Consider the following 20,537-nt stretch of genomic DNA (forward strand, 5'->3'; position numbering starts at 1 on the left):
CATTAAACCATTCTTAAATTGGTTGCAAGAAATTCTAGTTTCCTGGGATGAAACAATAACCCTCCAAGAATTTGCTTACCGGTGAAAACTGTCCACCATCTTGAGGTGCACTCGAAGATCTTTCTTAGTCAGATGATCCAGCATTCGTGCATCCACAAGACACTCCATGAAATAGCTGCGATATTGTGGGAGACCCAGACTAGGAAGCCATTCATTCCCTATCCACTCATGATTCATGTCCCCATAAGCCAATGTCTTTGAAAGTAAAGAAGAAGAATGTAAGAGCAGGTTCCTCAGAAGCATTAAGAGAATCCTATTGGGAAGTCTCAGAAATGTAATTTAGAATAATTTAATAAAGGTACAGTAATCTCATGTCTTGGATTTATCTTGATTGTTTATTGATGCCTTGATAATATATATACACTATTGTATGTGATAATGATTATCACAAAGATGAGAGATTCTCATATTGTTGGTGATACCACATTGGCAAGTTGTCTGGATCAACCAGTGTCCTAAATATTGCATATCTTGAAAACCTTAATCATGAATAAAACATACATAATCTGTGCTCCATTTTCAGCCCCTTGGGCAGAAATATACCACAAAATATAAGGAACAAAGCTACAAAGTACTGTGCAGGGATCCTTCCTTACAAGCTCATTTGGATGCAGTGGCTTCTGGGTCCTGCTATTAAGTCTAAAGACCTAGGGCAGTGGGCTCTATTATACATACTTCCCACTGAAGCCAGTTCTCACTGAAGATCAGCCATTCTCACTGAAGGGTTTGGATAAACTGAAGGGTCTGAATCTATCTCTACCCTGTATCTACTTTCAGACTTTCCAGTGATTGGGAAGAAATATTTGAAAAGAAAGGAAGCAGTGATGGCCTAGTCATGCATGCCAGAATTTTATTATGTCTGCCTTCTATTGGCAAAATGAGGACACATCTGGTAAGGAAACAAAGGGCCCCAGGTATTTGCTCCCTTTGCATGGGAATTTAGAGGTGTTCCAAATCCGGCTGAGAACAAGGAATACTAAAATTAATGTGGGAAACAGCAGTAAATCAATAGAGTAGATCTGTATGGTTTGCAAAACTATAGCTGTAAAGGACTAGGTGAGGGGGTGAGAAATGAGAGCTCTCTTTTATTATGGAATCTTTTTTCTATTTGGAGAAAACTGTATAGCATTAGTAATCAGAAAGTGTAAGCAGGGTTAAGAGCATTCTACATCTGTCTTCATTGAGAAAAGTCTTCCCATCTTATTGAAACAAAACAAAACCAAAGCAAGGTGATATAATCAGATTGTAAGTGTCATTGTAGAATCAATTTTGATGTGTTCTGACCATTCACATAATTCTGTGTCTCTAAGCACAGTGGAAAAAGGCAAGATAATATACAAGTCTCACCTGTGCCCAACTGCCCTCCTCAGTGTCCTAAATGTAACAATGCAGCATGTCAACAAAACAACAGGCAAAGTAAGTTATCACCATATGGGGGCTGACAATATTTAAGATACAAGCAGAGACTCCTTTATTTTATTTTCATTTACTACATTTACATGCCAACTTTTCCTCCAAAAAGCTCAAGGTGCAATACATGGTTGTTCCCTTTCCATTTTATCCTCACAACTTTGTGAGGTAGGGTATGCTGAGAGAAAGTGACTGCTCCAAGGTTACCCCAGTGGGTGGGGATTTGAACTCTGGTCTCCCAGGTCATAATCCAACACTCCAACCATTACACCACAGTGGTTCTCCAATGAGTGTAAAACAAAATAATCAGGATACTTTCACACAGAGACCACACACATGGCACAAGCACAAATATGATTTCACTTTCAGGCTCTCATTCTTCAGCATGCATAACATGAGGGATCTCACTGTAGGCAATATTTAGAATCTCTCAATAATGAGCAGAAGAGTCATATTATACTGCACATGCCACCATGTTACATGACTCAAACAGAGAGGCATATTCTAAACTCAAGAGATAAATAACAGATGCTGCACTAAAGGAAGGAGCAGATGAGACTTCCTGGAGATTGATTGATTGTTTATTAAATTTCTGTATCACCATTCACATAGGGCAGTTTACAAAATAAAAACACAAAAATGCACTGCATAGTAACAAAAACATTAACATCCATTCTTAAAAGACTTATTAAAATTGGCAGTGTGAACATAAGCACTGTTAGTAGATGGTTCCCTAAACCGGATGGAGGGGTGGTGGCCTGTTCTTGATGAAGCTACACTCCCTCTAAAGTAGTGGGTACGCAGGTTGAGGGTACTTCTGGATCCATTGTCACTTGATGCTCAGGTGGCCTCAGTGACATGGAGCGCCTTCCATCAGCTTCGGCTGGTGGCCCAGCCGCACTCCTATCTGGACAGGGATAACCTAACTTCTGTTGTCTATGCTCTGGTAATCTCTAGGTTAAATTACTGCAATGCATGTTACGTGAGCCTGCCTTTGAAGACAGCTCGGAAACTTCATCTGGTACAAATTTCTGTGGCCGGGTCGCTCACCGGGGCAAGAGGGTTTGAGCATGTAATACCAATCCTGGTATGACTGCACTGACTGCCAATTAGTTTCCTGGTCCAATTCAAAGTGCTAGTTTTGACCTTTAAAAGGCTTGGGACCAAAATACCTTAGGACCACCTCTCTCCATATTAACCGACACCATCCCTGCAATCATCATCTGAGTCCCTCCTTCATGTGCTCCCTTCCACAAGAGGTCTGGAGGGTGGCAGCACAAAAATGGGCCTTTTCTGGGATGGCTCCCCATTTCTGGAATGCTCTCCACAGGGAGACTTGCCTCGCACATTCGTTATATATCTTTAGGTGCCAGACGAAAACTCTCCTCTTCTCCCAGGCTGACGTGGGTGAACAGTAGCCACAATATGTCAATAGCCACAAATTAATTTGTTTTCCTGATAAATGTATACCTTTCATCTTCAACCGCTAGTGCTCGCAAGCAGTAAATACAAAAAAGGAAATGATGCTGACATGTGCCGGTGAACAACTGCTAGCTACCTATGGCTGCGGTCACCACACAAATAGGTGAACAGCAAGTTGCCAACTACATGAGACAGATAAATGTGCTTCTTGTTAGGCATAACCCACATACATTACACTTGTATCTGCTTAAATAAGAGCAAGAAACCTGCCAGTCACCTTACATAAATATTGGCTGGGCAAAGGCACAGCTGCCAGCCACCCTTTAGGGATACATCTCAAAAGAGACCCTTTACTGTTATTTATTATTAATAATCTACAGGATTCATAACCTGCCAAACCAAAAAGGCTCTCAAAGCAACTTTCAAAAATCAGTTCTAAGATGGTCCCTGCCCTCAGGCTCACTATCTAAAAAGACATGACACACAAGAGAAAGGGAATGGGAGGGAAGAAAAATAATCAAGCTTAAGCATATGTTCTTAAAAGTTACAGTTAACTAGAATAAGTCAGTTACCATGCATACTGCGGGGGTTCCTAAATATTGTGGGTCATGGTTACCCGATAGAAAAGAATAATATATTTAGTTATAGCTCACATTTCCAATGGAGTAAACACCAAAGATGGCTCAAAGATTGTTGAACCCTCAACAATATGAAGTGTCCTGAACAACAATACATTTTGTATTTTTATCAAAGAAATGAATCACCTGGCCAAAATTGAACCAACCTCTTATCATGAGTAAAGTACAGTGGTACCTCTGGTTGCGGACACAATTTGTTCCAGGGTGCCATTCGCACCCCGAAAAGTCTGCAACCAGAGCAGTGCTTCTGTGCATGTGCGAAGCATGATAGAGTGCTTATGCGCATGCGCAAACTGTGCAGAATGCTTCTGCGCATGCGCAAACCATGTAGAACGCTTCTGCGCGTGCGGCAAAACCCGAAAGTAAACACTTCCAGGTTTGCTACGTTCCTAATCCGAAAAAACGCAACATGAAGCATTTACAAGAAGAGGTATGACTGTATGCTGAAATAGGTATACTGTAGTATTAGTCCTGAAAAAGCCTTACATTTTGATTAGATGCAAAATTATTTCCCTGCCTGTTTTTATGAGGATGAGATGGCAGGGATCTCAGACACTGAAGGACAAATTATACAAAGAAAACTATCACACAGAAGAAACTGACCGTTTTGGTTGAAGTTGCCATAGTTTCCATCTCTTCGTGTGTCACCCAAACATTTCCAGATGACTAGGGGGGAAAGATGAAATAAATTAATGAGAGGGGAAGGAACAACTGTGATCTTGTCAGTAAAGCATTTTAATCTGAAGTCAACTTAAATTAAACTATGGCTAATGTATGGATGAAGATAGTTTTCAGTGGCTGTGGAAATGACAATAATGCTATGAAAAATCATGCTCAATTTACATTAAGATCCTGATTTTTTTGTACATTAAGTTCATTCAGAAAAATATTTGAGGCTTTTAAAGAACAAGACCTCCTTTCTTCCCAAATGGTAGACATTGTACCAAGCCATCTGAATGAATATGCAGTTCTCTTTAGAGTTTTCAACAATATTAGAAGACCTGTAATTGCAGCCCCGTATTTCCTGTGCCTCACTGCCCCACTTGCTGTCTGATCCGCCTCCCCTTATTGTGCCAAATTCTTGCATTAAGTCACCATGCCCTTTGCTTCTTCAGGAAAAAAGAAGGGGGAAGGCGAGATCTCTCAGCATAAGTTAGTTAGTCCTTATATTTCTACCTATTGCTACTTCTCACCCAGTAAGCAGGGAAGTCAAAGCAAGAATATGATTTGAGTTTCTGAGAGAGCCAAGCACTCTTCAAATACAACCAATTCAGCTAGTGCCCTGGAAATAATGTTTGTTTGTTTGATTGATTGATTTTTTTTATCTGGCCCTTCCTTCCAAAAGGAGCTCAGGGCAGCAAACAAGAAAATAAAAAGTCAATTTTAATATTTTTAAACAGAACCTAAAATAATCACAACTAATATATCAAAGGTTGCCAAAAACAATATGTTTTAGTATTCTTCAGCCCTCCAAAACCTGGGTGAACAGGAACAGGTCACTGTCACTAATTACAGGAACAAGTCTAGAACACCTAGCACTAGAACAGCTACAAGCCAGAGATAAGGTTGTTTTGAACTGTCTACTGGCAATGACAAAACAGGTGGGCAAGGTACAATACCTTTGAGCAATTTTACCTGCCATCTTGACAGAAAGGCTACAGGCTCCCACTACAGCCAAGCAAATAAGTATGGTAAGTTAAATGATCCCCTAGTAAAAGCCACTGGCTCTCACAAGGTGAAGTAAGGGCCAAGCCTTCTTGGATCAATTTTACCAGTTACACCTGAGGCACAAGATTTACCAGACGCTGACCACAAAAGTTACCAGAATACAATGTGCTAGCAACAGCCTGCACGACTCTGCCTCTCACTAAAAGGCTTTAGGCTTGGGTTTTATCCCTTTACGTTGGATGCAGAATGAGCAACTGCAGTTTTCTAGGCCAGTTTGTTAATCTCAAGAATGCAATATGAAGCACTTACTGTCCTTGAAGTAGGTGGAGCTGAAGGGCTTGTTAGTGATACCATTTCCTGAATGGCCAAGCGCAGTTTTAATCGGTGAAGAGCATTACTAATGCCAATCTCCCTCTGGATCTCTGTATCCGACAAGGCAGACATGATAGCACCACTCTTTACATTGGCTCTGCAGGCTGCAACATACCAGGCAGGCATGCCTACCCAAAGCTACAACACAGAAGGTCACAGGTGAGCTTATGTTTACATCTCTACTCATCCTTCCCCACAGCAGAATTATTGTTAAACCACTTTGTTAGTCTGAGAGTACTGATAGGGAACAATAGGAGTGATTTCTCACTATTGTGACAGTAGCCTTGGTCCAGTATTGGTAGCTTAATAAACAAAATAGAGAAAGAGGGAAGGGCAGATTTTCTGCAAGAGAAAAAAAAGTTTTCCATTCCATCTTTCTAATTGTGGCTGCTTTTCCTAGTTCAATACAAAGTGATGAAATTGACTCAAGCAGTTTCTGGTCTAGTCAATTTCACCACTCAAGAGTGAACTTCAGGTGCTTTTTTCTGTTTTAATAGACTATACATCTATGCTTTCATGAAACAAATGGACTTTCTATGTCTCAGAAAAGCTCTGCAGCCCTGACTTGTGACACATGGTAGCATTAAATTGTTCACTTGTTTTGAAGAACAAATACAATAAGGCTGCAATCCTATACCAACTTACTTAGGAGCAAGCTCTCATTGGGAATTCTGCATAGACATGTTTAAGAATGCATTGCAAATCTAATTAAAATTTTCTCAGCAACACACCTGCTGAAACTGGCAGAGGCAAATACAACAAATAAATAGATGAATAATTGGGAGGCTGAAGCCATTATTGAAGATAGGAACCAGGCTGCAATTTATCTCCGGGTGGGAAATTAAAAGGCAGCTGCTTTAAATTAACAACACAATACTGTACCATTGATATGCAACTTCAAATAGCTTAACTAAAAATATATTCTAATTTAGGGACACAATTTTAAAGAAGACGCGAGAATTCATTTCAATGTGTGGTAGAGAGTCTGGTTGTTTGAAAAAACACTAAGTCAAATAATTGAAATAAATGTTAAATAACCTGTCTACAAAGAGCCAAAGTCATCTACTAGATACCATTAATCATCTGAAGCTAAAGGCAGGCTTACCTCCAACCAGGAGACTACAGTTGGGCCATCCCACTGAGCAAAGGGAATGCCCCTTCTTCGAGCATCTTCCAAAAGTTCATGTCTAGAAGGAGAAGCAGTAAGCAGTAATACAACCATTTCCTTACTAGCTAGCTGTGCACTCAACAGTTCACAGCCAGTAATTTATAAACTGATATAAAAAAATTATACTGTTTTCAGTCCCAACAAGTGGTTTATGTTTTTTTAAAAAATCAAGTAGCAAACAATAAAGCTAAAACCTTGAAATAAAAACGAGAAGGAAAACCTCCAGTCATATATTAGACACCATTAGAAACCACGTAGTGTGTGTTCACTGCCCATTTAAATGCCACCTGGAATGGGGCTAGTTTCACCTCCCTTGGGAGAGAATTCCATGAGCTACCCTAATAAACCATAGATTTAAAAAGATAAACAATACTCTCTTGCAGAGTGTAGCTGCAAGAAAGTAACTAGAGTCACTTACAGACCAAGTGTGATAGTTCTAATAGGGCTGGCTGGTGCCCCACATAAGAATTTACCCTGGCATACCTCCCAGAATCCTCTGCACCACACAAAGATTCTGTGTTCAATGTACAAAAGGTACATTTTATTTGGCAGCCAAATAAATGTTCTCTGAAGGTAGTATGTTTAAACAACATATCTGAAGGGAAGACTAAAGCAGGCATTCTCACTTTTTTTTGAGCCGTCGGTCTTTTTCTGCTTGAGCTCCTAGTTTGCCAAGACCAAGAGAGTCCTGTATGTTTATCTCTGAATCTGTCAACATAACTGAGAAACACAATAGATAAAGAATTAGATTAGATTGTGACTCACAAGTGCTAGGGCCCCCAAAAACTAAAAATAAGCTAATTTATCTACCCAACAAATATTTTGCATCATTTTCCCAGTTGTTGCATTTCCTTTGCTACCAAGAACTTAACTATGACTTAGTGTTACATGTGAATACAGGCAGTTTCAACTGATCATCAAGCCATCAACTTTATTATCTGCTCTGCATCTCCAGAATCCACTTTGGCTACAAACCTACACACAGTTGGCCTGCTAAAATCACACTGATTTCCATATGCTTTAAGCAGCCCAAATTCAGATAGGCTGCAGTGTTTGCTTTTAGTGCCTTGTATGGATCTCCACAGTTTTTGTGCTACCTGCTCCTCATCCCCACTGATTCCCCTGTCCTTATTTCCTCCCTTATTTGCACTGTGCTACTTACTTACATGGGCACCATATAAAGATGTTCCACACCAGTACTAAAGGGAAATTAAATCTGAGTCTTACAATAATTCAGGGGAAAGGTATAACTGGCATAGCGTCCTGATCTTATCACTTAAAATCATGGAATCATAGAATTGTAGAGTTGGAAGGGATGCTGAGAATCATCTAGTCTATGCAATGCAGGAATATGTAGCTATCCCATACGGGGATCAAACCTGTAACCTTGGTGTTATCAGCACTGCACTCTAACCTACTGAGCTATCCAGGCTGACATTTATTTTTCCTTTTTACTAAGGGTGGGTGAGTGAAAAAAGGACCCTATCCAAAATGGTCAGCTTTGAAGAGAGTCAAAGACCTTGCCCAGTAGCGCCTTCTCTGCTGAGCTGGATCAAGCGTCCTTTCTCTTTCTTTCCAAACAAGCGCCCAATAGAAGATTTGATGCCTTTCCTTTTGGAACCTTTGTGCAGAGAATCCTGGCTGCTGTTACTGCTGCTGGGATTACTTGCTTGGTCCTCTAAAAAGCTAAAGGGTGTGAAAGAAACAGCAAGATATTCAGTCTGTCAGCATCTACAATGAAGTAAATGCCATTGCCCTCTTGGAGTCAGTCCCATGTCTTCTTTTTACAAAATCCCTAATACATTTCACAGAGAACTGTTCAATCACTCCCTGTTTAGGAGGACAGCAGTCAGCATCCACATGTGCCAAATGACTGGGGATAAGAAAACAGGAGAAAGACAGAAAATGGAGTTCTGTCTATGGAAGGGTGGTGAACCTCCATGGACCTAATTAAGCCTGACACATGTCCCTATTTGGTCATGAAGCCATTCCCCATGGCCACTTACCCCACACCTGATATTGTATATGACATCAGGTGTGGGTCGGATGTAGACATGCCTACAAAAGAAGTATCAGAAATTTAAAGTGAGCTCCCAACTGTTCCTCTGCAATCAGGGCTGAACGTCTCTGACAGGGAGCCCTGTTAGGTTGGCTACACTAGAGAGTTCCCTATTGGAAATTCCCTAGCATAACCAAGGGAGGAAACAGTTTTCATTCAAATTGCTTCCTCCAAATATAGCATTTTTCCCTCTGCTTCCTCCAAACGGGGCTTCCAGAATCTGCCGGCTACAGCATCCTCCTCTGAACACTGACAGCTGTCAACCACCAGACATCATTATGTCCAACTGTCAAAGTTGGCCTGCACGGGTATGGGAATTAGGAATCTGGCTCACTAGTTGGATCCAGTCCCCCATCCCTAGTGTAAAGGGATGTGTTATTCTTTCAAATACAGGGAATGATAGTTATCAGAAAGACCCTAGAAATTCCCTAAGGACAAGTCTTAGAAAACATCAGTCTTCCATTTCCGAACAACTTTGCCTTCATGGGAAGGAGAGGTACTGTTAGAAAGTTAAGAGGAACAATGAGACGAAAGCAGCCAACAGTCTGGAGAAGAGCCAACCTATCACCTGGCAGAGATCCCCACCCTTCTTAGGAATTAAACAGAGACTCTTACTGCCTTAGGGAGTCTCACTGCCTTTGTGACATCCGCAGTCATTAAAACAATCACCACACACATCTCAAATTCACACCTATTTGCATGCCATGCAATCAAGGAGCAAAGAATGCCATACTTACAGGCCAGAAAGCAAAGGGCCAAGAACAAAGTTGTGGGCATATAAGGGTGAGATACATCACTGACCCAACCACTCAACTACAGCTGATGTTATAGCCATGTTTTCATGACCATTCCTGTCATTTAATGGACATTTCAGTGATTAGATGTAATGTTCCAATTTGTTGTTGTTTAGCCGTTTAGTCGTGTCCGACTCTTCGTGACCCCATGGACCAGAGCACTCCAGGCACTCCTGTCTTCCACTGCCTCCCACAATTTGGTCAAACCCATGTTGGTAGCTTCGAGAACACTGTCCAACCATCTCGTCCTCTGTCGTCCCCTTCTCCTTGTGCCCTCAATGTTCCAATTATGCCTCATCGATCCTTTACTAGGAGTTTTCTCCACAAAGGAAAGGTCAGATCATCTACAGGACATTCTGAAGAGCTATTGCCATCTATCTTTGAAGGAGCTCAAAGGAATGAAAAGTGCATGCTTGGGGTTCTAACAGCTAGTTGCAGACTGCAGTACACATTTAATTCTGGTACCTTTCTCATCAGAATTGGGACACAAAATCAGCTTTAGACACAGGAAACTTTTGTAGATTTTGATCAAGTACTTTATTCTGCAGGAAACTTTTGTAGATGTTGATCAAGTATGTACTTTATTCTGCAACACCAATGTGACACTCTCCTAACTGAATTGGAAAAGATTTCAGATTACTTTTCCATAACCTCTGATCCACCTGTCAATGTAACTGAACATACAGTACGCTGCTGGCTACCTACAGTAGGCGGAGCCCCTCCTCCCCTCTCTTTTCAGCCCCCTATACCTCTTGCCTTCCTCCTGGCTCAGAGCAGGATGTCCAAGCTTCTCCAGCCGCAGTGTCCTGGGTGAGGAAGGAGGAGAAGTCTCACATTTTATGGTGGTTTTATCTTCTCGACTCTCATCTCGACCAGCTGGTGACTGAACAAATAAGGGGAGGTCAGAGTGCAGATCCCTGTCCAAGCACCTCCCTCCCATCTCTATCTCACTCACCATCAGCATAGCTCACCTGCCAGTTCAATTAAAGGAGAAGGTGGAACAGGGTCACATGCATTTTCAGGGGCTGCTGCTCACTGCATGCCCTAATCCAAAGGCCTGGATGACTGAGTGACAATTATCAGTGTCACTTGGAGTGATGTAGCCCTAATGGGAGGGAATGGAGCCCAATAACAGCAGGAAGGAGGAGACAGGTTGCGACCCATCACCATCGTAGCAACAAGGAAAGCAGCCTCTGCCTTCCCAAGGCCTATGCTCTAACTTAGAAGCAACACATATACAGAGCTGCTTTTGAGTCTGACCATTCAAACTGCACAGATCTCTGAAGAAGGTAAGTGTTGTCATCATTTAGATGAGCATATTTCCATCTGGTACCATCAGGTCCAAAGTAGCTTCCCACTGTTATAAGGGTCATCCTTGAAGTATCCTTCCATAGTATGTTGTCCACAACTGGGAGCAGGCAATTTACTGCCTAAGCCAAGGAACAATCCTCAATCAGCACTATCCAAAGATTGACAGGAGGGTGAACATGTACCCTGCTTATGCCTCCTTGGCAACAGCAATTGAAGGGGCAGGCTTAAAGAGCACTGCATGCACTAAGTCAAGGTGAGAGAAAAGTGGTAAACATAAGCTAAGCATGTGCCAAAATAATGTATTGTTCTCACAGACAAGAGCCTCTTACGGTCTCTTATAAATATGACACGATTCTCAGTGTTATGATTATCTTAGGACTTCCATTTCTGTCATGCTGAACTATAAACAGGAAGTCAAGGGAAACTGCTTTGGCTTCCCCAAAGCATTCTCCTTAAAGTAAATAGAATCTGACACTACAAGCAAGATCTAAGCACCCAAACAGAGGAAGTAAACATGCTTCTAGAGACATAAGGCATAGCCACTGGAACAGGAGGTAGGTGGAGAGAATACACGCTACTGTTTAAACAGGAGTCATCTCCAAACTCATTTGCACTGAACAAATCACAGGCAGGCACTGAAGCTGAACACAAAGACAGATAAAAATGAAGAAGCGGGCGGAAGCATGCAGGGAATGGTAGGGGTATGCTGCTGCACACTACCATAGCCAGCCAGGCTGCAATTATGCTATTCATCATGTAGAGTGGGTTTTGAATGCAAAATTGGTAGGGTTTTTTTTGTGGTTTTTTTTTTTTTTTGAATCCTAAAACTGTGTATGGAGGTAATTTTTCAGAAGCAAAAGGAACACTTCCTTGTGTTAAGGGCACTCATAGATAGAGCCCCAATCCTGCACCAATAGTGGAAGATAATTGGCCAAACTAGATGGGTGTGGAGTGGTCACTATGAGGAAGAGCCACTTTGCCACCATTTAAAAAGGTTAAACAGGGCAAGCACATCCTGCCAAAATAAAATGGGTTTGTAGATTTCTCCCACCAAAACGTTTTTTACTTGATGGAGAATTGGTTCTTTTTTCTTGGTTCTCCATGTTTTAAGCTCTACACAAGCACTGCAACACTGCAGTGAAGAAGTGCTTCCTGAGAAGAATTATTTTTAAAGAACTAAATTCAACACACATTCCCCCACAAGTTCCTTGTCATCAATAATGCCACAGCTACTGTAGGCTAAGGATTATGAGGCTTAGAATTGGGAACTTCGGGGTACAAGACTGGAGACTGGTCCAGTGAAGTTCCATGGGTTGTGCTAAGGCTACAGACGGAAACAGGGGTGTGCATCAGTCTCTGCCCAGGCATGGTATAGATCAGGCACAGGCAAACTCGGCCCTCCAGATGTTTTGAGACTACAATTCCCATCATCCCTGACCACTGGTCCTGTTAGCTAGGGATGATGGGAGGACTTCTGCCTTTGCTTGAGCAAAATAGTATATTCCATTTAGTGCACCTCAGGCTTCAATTCTCTTCTTCTTCTCAGACTACTGATGTCTGGGACCCCTGAGCCAGAGAATACATCCTCCAGCTTTAGTTATGGCCACAAACCAGTTCTAGTCTCAACCTGGCAATCTCTAATCTAGTGCCTCTGACAGCCATACAACCAGCACAGCAGTTTCAGGGAACTGTCTGAAGTGCCCAGTTTAGGTATTGGGGAAATGGCAACAAAGTTTGAGTGAAAATGTTTGTATCCACTGTAATTAAAAGATGGCAAGGTTTTCTTCCTTTCTCACTGAAGATGTTGCCTGTGCACGGCCCAGAGATCACATTTTTATTCTATCATAGGTTAACCATTATGTACTTTGAGGAGGTGCACAGACTTGAGAAAACTACATTAGCAATGTATGCGTAGCACAGCATAGTGAGTTATCATAGATTAAGGTCCTCTTATGCACTTTATTTTTAAAATAAATAATGGCACAGTCATGGTGGGTAGAGTTATGATGTTTGTCAGTGATGTTACAGACACTGACCAATATGAATCTACAATAATATTTGCATCGCTACACCACTCTATAAACTGCAATATATGTTCCAGCAGAAAAGCACATTCAATAGATCTTGGTTTGAGTGCAGGGTATCTTGGTTAAAGACCACTGGATCCTCAGCAACCAACTCAGTTAGCAGTGTATTTACTGCTTGACATACAATTATCTATATAGCATTTAAAATGGAGAACCAAATAGTACCTGTGACTACAGCTACAGGATAAACTTTCATCAGCATCTTGAATGTCTCACCTTAAGCCAACTATAACAACAAATAATTGACATTTCCTATGCAAAGATTCTTGTTTAAAGCATTTTCAGTGTAACTATCTTTTACAGATGAATACAGTTGCTAGGTTGCAATCTAAAAAAATTGATTTTACATTTATCATTAACAGCATTAGCAGAGGGAAACTGTCCTGCAGCCCTGCTTCTGATGATTCCTCCTCTGATCTTCCTGTTGTAGAAGATTGTAATATTCCATTACAGCACGCAAAGGAAGAAGGTACACAGAAGACAAAAGTGAAATCAGATTCTCCAGGTTGCAACTTGGCAGCCCTAAGGAAGAATTTAACCAATTCTCTGCTTTTTGTGTGCAAACGTAACATGAAGGCTGTCAACATCAACCCTGCTGTGTGGGAATCCCTTGCAGAAGACCACAGTGCCTGGAGACAGGTTATCATGTCATGTAGCCACAGCAGTGACCAGAGGGGGAATGATGGCTGCGAGGAGCGCAGAGAGAAGAAACACCATGGTGCATCTGCAGCAGCAAAATTGGATGCCTTCATCTGCCCCAGCTGCAACAAAATAGGTCTCTCCCATATTGGTCTCTACAGCCATAGCAGGCGCTGTAACTCTCCAATGGTTTGACTTCACCCCCAAAGGCACACTCCTTCATTGTCTCCTGAGACAGATGCCAACAACATTTGTGGAAGCAATGAAGGTAGTATAAGCAAGTTAAGAGTCCCTACCTAAAACAACACAGTATTTTGCAACCTCCACCACTTCTCTTTTCAGCATACAGAGGTTTCCCACAATAAAGCCAGCTCCACTATGCTAGTGCACTAGACCGGCTTGACAATAGTTATGACAGGGTTAGCGAGGGAGCAGAAGGGCAACGAGGTTACAAAAGTGGAACAAGAATACACATAAAGAGAAAATAAACCAATAGACTCACAAGTAGCTTCCTCCTGTGTTTCCTCAAGTCACTAGGCTGCGAAAAACAAGACACAAGAGTAGAGAAATTAGTTTAAAATAACTGTATGAAGGAGAAAGCAAACTGTTGATGCTGTAAAAGGCCTGCTACAACTTGGACTGAAGAGAACATCACGAGATTGTGGGCATCAACCAGGATAGACAAGGCCTCCTGAAGACAAACAAAACAGCATATAATTTTGTCATTGAAGTAAATGCCTATGCACGATAAATAGAACCCATGTGGAAATGCTAAAGACCAGAAGTCCTGCAGTCTGCACAAACAATATTCGGAAGCAACAAGACAATTCTAAGGAGAGCATATATAATCAAACAGCCGACCTGTCTATCTGCATTATCACCCCTCCTCTTGCCCTGCTTACCAGGGTCATGCTGCATATCCGATCAAGATCCTGAGCTGCGCTGCGAGAGGTGAGCTTGGGAGTAGAGCGCCCACTGACAGGAGGAGATGAGCTGGCCAAGGATAAGGCAGTAAGGGAGGTGGGGATAGATGCTCTTTTGCGTAGCTGTGTTAGATTCAGGGCCTCCATGCTACCACTGGTGACACGGCTCTCCAACTGCTCAGCCCGCAGCTCAGTTGATTCTTTCTCCTCCTGGATCATTCTAAAGGGAAACAGGCATTTCAGCTCTGCTTGCAATGCATTTTAAAACATTTATTTAGACAAACACCACTTGGAATTCTTATCCGCTTACTCGTATTATGCAGAAAAATATAAAGGTATTCAATGGCTCCAACTCAGAACCATGTCACCCAGAGGGCAGCAATCTACCCCACTTCTCCTTGATGTGTTAGTTACCTCCATCTCCCCAAGGGCGTCCCTCAAGACTTACTCCATGGTTTATGCATCTACATGACTCAACAAGCTATAGCAGAGTTATTCAACCTGGGATCTCCAGATGTTGCTGAACTACAACTCCAGTCATCTCCCACCATCTTAGCCAATGGATAGGGATTATGGGAGTTGCATCAGTGCTTTTTTTCTGAGGGTACTCAAAGATATGCAGCGCCTACACCTTTTTTCTGTAAGAAAAACACTGGTTAAAGGTGTGGCACTTACTGTAACAACTTCATGCTGAGTACTGTCACCTTTTGTCTAGTAGAAAAGTAATGAGCTGCAGTATAACTTTGGGCACCCAAGGCTGAAGAACTCTGAGCTAGAACACAGCTTCTGATATTTCACTAAAAGACTATTTCCTAAGAACTGTTTTGCCAGGCTCTCAAGCTCATACTCTGTAAACTTACATATGGATCACATTTGTAATACTTTCAAAATCTATAGGGCTAACAAACTAATGTTTTTATTAAAAGTTAAGCTTGGCCTCCCTATGCTCCATAAGCTCCTTTGGCAGATTTATTGACAAATGATAAATGCAAGGTAACTTAGGGTAGGATTCACCTAACAAGTTCCATCAGTAGAAGTCCTGCATGAAGACTTCTGTTTGTGCAAGAGAGCTGTCCCCTCCTCTCCTCCCTTAGCACACACCCTGGCTTTTGGAGCGGAGTTGTGAGAACCCCCAGAACAGTGCATGTGGGAAGAGTGGAGGGAGGGCGTGTTCTGTCTGGCAAACATAGCTCAATGTTGAATTCTTCCCTTAAATTAGAAAATTAAAGCAGGAATTAGAATCCACCCTGTTTTATCACTTTGCAGAATCTAGGAAAAGATTTGATGGAAATCACCAAGCTTCCTGCACATTAGTTTCCTCAACCTTAAAAAATAAACAAAAAACTTCACAGTTTCACTTGAAGGCATTAGAATCACAACAAAATGTTTTCTTTGGACTTGCAACTATGATGTTGAGTTGGGGACAGATGGAAGATTACTCATTTTTCTTTAATTAATATAGCAATGTTGAGTTTTCTTAGAGCATGGGAGCACTGAATGAGAATATGCTTCCATTTAGTACTACATTCAAACCAGTGCTGAGACAACATTAGCAACTAATCATGTGCCTTTATGTGGCTAGGTTACTCTGCAGCAACCAAAATTGGTTGTTTCAAGTCTTCATCTCCCTCCCAGGTTCAGCTCTTCCTCGCATCTTATTTTGTTAAGGTTTCCAGAGAGAATGCTACAAGGTATTTCTTCAGGCTTTATGGATTATGCAGACTACTGTATCTTTTTTTTATTTCATCTATATTATGCTTTGAGATCTTCAGAAGGTTGAGATTAGAGATGACTGAAAGCAGTTCACTTTTTCTGAGAGGTAGTCCAAACAAAATTATTTAGATTTTTTTCAGCGTCACTGTGAAAATATAGATTCAAGTCAATATCATGAGATAGACTGCTCCATTCCATACCTGATCTCCTCATTGATGGCATCAAGCTGTTCCTGCAGCATCATAGCAAGGGTCTGGGCATCAGAGTGACCGCTTGGAGACAGCATGTCCATGGAACTAAACACAGTCTCCCGATCATCCTCATCAACATCAGAGATCTCTGGGTCACTGTCAAAGGTGTGAGATGTAGCGGCAAGGACCCCACCTGGCTGAGCAAGGTCCCAGTCCTGAATACATAAAACCACAAAATAACTCATGCAACCACCATCATGTTAAAACTCCAATAAGAAGGAGCCAAAAGGAAGAATGCCATTTCCCATAGCTGTACTCTGAAATGAAGGACCTTCCATTTATCCTGGGCTATGGGTGATTTCACCTAGCCAACCTTGACAAAACTATGCTGAGACTAGAACTTACGGGAGTTTGGATTTGTTCCTCTGAAACGCTCCAACTTTTGAAAGGTATAGCAGCATCAGGAGGACTTAAGGAAATTATTTAGTGGATTAAGCAGCCTTCATTGGCATTCACTTGGCTACAATAGAGCAAAGCGTAAATGGAAGGCCAGAGAAATGGCTAAGAGAAACATCGTTTCTGCAGTCTGGGAATGGCTTGCTATAGCGTTGGAGTTGCCATATTTGATACAGGTCAGCAGCATGCCTTTAAATAACTGTGTAGAAAGACGTTCCGTAGGCTTACTAAACCATCTCAAAGTAAGCAAGCAGTACTGCTATGTTGCTTTGTCTGGACCACATATTGTTGAAGCACAAAAACACAATTTATAGTCTGCCAGAACATCATGCAAAACATGGTTTTAAGGGTCAATAAAACATTTTGATATACAGTACACATAACAGTCTACTATTTAAATCTCAGCATAAATATGACAGTTTGCTCCCAAAAGAATAAGCAACTAATTTTTCTACAGTATCCACGTCTCTGCTATTAATTTCATAGTTGCCCATTCTCTAACTGTATTTGTGAGCTCCATACAGAGCTGTAAATTCATTACACTAGAGTAGTCTTCCCATATTTGGTTTACTATTTGATGTAGAACTACAACTCCCATCATCTCTGACCATTGGACATACTGGGCTGGGGTTGAAATTGAACATCTAGAGATCCAAATTTGAGGAAAGATGCACTAGAGCTTAACAAGAAAATCCTTGTTCCCTGTACTCTGCAACTACGGTAATTGGTCCTTTGAACTCTTCCAATAATATACTCACTACCTTGAGTTTCCTGATGGAAAAAAGGCAGATACTACATCTATCCACCCTTGAAACAAAACAAACAAAATTCACCAAGGTGTTCACACTTTGACTTTTGCCTGTTTTAAATGGACTGAATTGAGCCACATCCACTAAAACAAAACTTAAGTGAATTCAAGTTGCATTCAAGCTTGAAATGGGCCTTAAAGGGATGATATGCAACACATTCTCATTCTTCTCAACATGTAGCTACATCTATAGTATTCAAGCAAGTCCTGTGGCTTCTAAGAGTAATTACTGTATAACAATACAAGTATACGCTCAAACTAAGCAGTAAGGCATAAGGCTTCTTTCTTGCCCAGATTTCACAGCACAGCAAAGACCTTTGAAACTTCATCTCACCACCCTCTGCAGAAGCCCATCAAATAAGTACTATCCTGGCCACCATCCAGTGGCCTTTCTGCACAACAGGGAGTCTCTTTCCTTCAGAAGGGGTTTAGGTCTGCAGCTGTTACTGCTGAGTGAAAGGCCAAAGCCCCTCGTTTAAAGGCGCAGGACAGCTGCTGCAGCTGCTGCCATCACAAAGATTTTGTGATATGCTCCAAGATACAGGCGTAACTGGAGCTGCCCGCTACAGATTAGCTGGAGCAAGGCAAACATCAGGAGCTTTACCTTGGAGGGGTCTTCCCGCAGAGTTGTAAATCGGCTCTTTGGTGCCCGGTGAAGACTGGAGGGTGCTCCAAAGGGCTCGGCTGGTGCATGGACAATAGTACTCAGGGGATACCTGAGGTCTGGAGTGCTTCCAACAAGCGACCTACAAAAAAAAAAAAAAGAGCGGGAGAGGAGAAAAGTCCTAAGTAAATATAAATAGCATAATTTAGTTTTGTTTAATGGGGATAATCCATGATAAATAGTTTTAATATTTTTTTACTTATCTTTTTAACCACTAGTCTAAAAATAGATAGTAATTTCAGATACTGACAGTATAACACAACACACAATGAGAAACACAGTATGCTATCATTGTCTCACAGCCAAAATATTCAACTAATTGTAAGTCTGGAAAAACAGGAAGTCCATACAAGGATGCAAAGTGAATGAAGTTTTGGATAACTGAGATTCAGACAGCAATGTGGGTCCATAGCCAGTACCAGGGAAATCCAAACTGGGTGGGGAACAGGGTACAGTTCTGGTCAACACAGGTCCATCCCTTGGTAAATAAAACACCTTGAATTTAGTTCTACTTTTAAAGAAAACCAGTGACCTTCCCTTAGTAAAATCAGGAAAGCAAGCTATTCAGTAGCGCCCTGATTCCCAAGGGTGAAAAGAACATTCCAGGAGTTCATTTTTTTACAATGCTTTTTACTCTATAACAAAACAATTTAAAGTAGTCACAAGAAACTTAAAACAAATGCCACAACAGACTTTAAATAGCAATCACTAAGTTGGAGTTAGAGTGCTGCCAATCATCAGTCAAGGAAGGAAACCTCCATTTTCTCCAAACAGATGATCAGTGGTATTCAAGATCTTGCTCCAGAATCTCTTCATTGCTGGGAAACACATGTGCAACACCCATTTCCATGTCCCTTCTTGTTGGACAGAGGCCAATATATATAGCTAAACAAGCACTTAAGAGAGTGCAGGATGTGACAATCCAAACTTTGAAGAACTTGACCCTGAATATTAAAGAAGCATTCCGTTGATTAGCAAGTAATAAGCAGCTCATAATTTTCTACTTAAAGTTTAATGCAAGCCCACCAGGTCAATTGAAAGGGTATTAAGTTTCAGTTCTTTAGAAGCAAGCCTGAAATGCAGGGTGTCTTATTAAAGTACATGTGTGTGACAGTGCACACACACACTTTTGAAATTTAAAATCATACTCAAGTAATATTTTAAATGTTTATATGCCAAGCTTATCACATGCCACACCAGGCTCACATACAGGCTACCAAGCCATCTCTCATCACACTGGCTGAGCCTAAGAGCCTCATTTCAGTCTGGAGAGAAGGAGATCAAAGTGAAAGTGACAGCTGAGATCCCCAGTGGGTGCAGCTCTTTCCAGCCCTATCATTTGAGCACTCCAGTGTTCTAGGATATCTGGGGGTGAGGGAGAATCCAACATGATTATCTGCCCCTGAAATACAAAGACACATCCTGTAGCAAAACCTACAGAGTCAGTTTCAGTCCAATCTACCCTTCCATTCACCCTTTGGCTCAGAAAGACTGTTATGGTTTATTTTGCAGCATATCCCTAAACAAGAAGTTATTCTAGATTGCTAAAGTTAATAGCAGAATATGAAAATCATCATTGAAACCCCAGGTATTCAAACAATGGTGTTTGAAGAAGTTAGGGGTCTGTGAGACACCATGGGGGGGGGGGGAGAAATCATGGTAAAATCCCTTCATAGTACAATACATGTAATGTAAGACTGCAGACCCCTGTGGCTAAATGAATAATTTACAGAGTGTATGGAACCTGAACACAAAAACGGACCATTAGTAGGAACATATTCAAGAGTAATTGATGTGAGAAGGCGAAAGACAATAGTGTTTCACTTTCCCCCTTCAAACTCCAGTATCTATAGTACATGCACCTTCTTGTTCTGCTTGGAGACAGCAGTAGGGGAACATAGTATCCACCTCTGCAAAGCAGGGGAAAGAAAAACCTGTCAGGTGTTCCTTAAACTAGGCATGATTCAGACAAAAGAGGCTGAATTCAATCCATAATGGCTGAACAGTGTAGAGAATTCAGGTTGCAATCCTACACAATATTTACCTGGAAGCAAGCCCCAATTACCTCAGTGGGGCTTACTTCTGAATAGATATGCAAAGGATTACGCTGTCAGAGATCTGTCAGTAGGCTGTTTGAACAAGCAATGATAAGTG

General features: G+C 41.5%; 1 protein-coding gene across 8 annotated transcripts in view; it reads right to left on the bottom strand.

Annotated features, from left to right (window-relative positions):
• Nucleotides 1–20,537, bottom strand: part of PPFIA4 (PTPRF interacting protein alpha 4) — a 104,660-nt gene that overhangs the window by 16,099 nt on the left and 68,024 nt on the right. For 5 of the 8 annotated variants that reach the window (XM_053393754.1, XM_053393753.1, XM_053393750.1 and 2 more), the window contains 12 exons: nucleotides 18,324–18,465; nucleotides 16,465–16,670; nucleotides 14,531–14,771; nucleotides 14,131–14,166; nucleotides 10,341–10,474; nucleotides 8,258–8,424; nucleotides 7,365–7,458; nucleotides 6,676–6,757; nucleotides 5,508–5,708; nucleotides 4,134–4,196; nucleotides 1,408–1,434; nucleotides 80–255 (listed from right to left, as the gene is read on the bottom strand). In XM_053393754.1, the coding sequence (XP_053249729.1) occupies nucleotides 80–255; nucleotides 1,408–1,434; nucleotides 4,134–4,196; nucleotides 5,508–5,708; nucleotides 6,676–6,757; nucleotides 7,365–7,458; nucleotides 8,258–8,424; nucleotides 10,341–10,474; nucleotides 14,131–14,166; nucleotides 14,531–14,771; nucleotides 16,465–16,670; nucleotides 18,324–18,465 (1,569 nt within the window). The remainder of the gene's footprint in view (nucleotides 1–79; nucleotides 256–1,407; nucleotides 1,435–4,133; nucleotides 4,197–5,507; nucleotides 5,709–6,675; nucleotides 6,758–7,364; nucleotides 7,459–8,257; nucleotides 8,425–10,340; nucleotides 10,475–14,130; nucleotides 14,167–14,530; nucleotides 14,772–16,464; nucleotides 16,671–18,323; nucleotides 18,466–20,537) is intronic. The other 3 variants (XM_053393755.1, XM_053393752.1, XM_053393751.1) reach the window with 1 other exon arrangement.

This window comes from Podarcis raffonei, chromosome 6 (assembly GCF_027172205.1).
Source record: "Podarcis raffonei isolate rPodRaf1 chromosome 6, rPodRaf1.pri, whole genome shotgun sequence".
Classification (NCBI taxonomy): domain Eukaryota; kingdom Metazoa; phylum Chordata; class Lepidosauria; order Squamata; family Lacertidae; genus Podarcis; species Podarcis raffonei.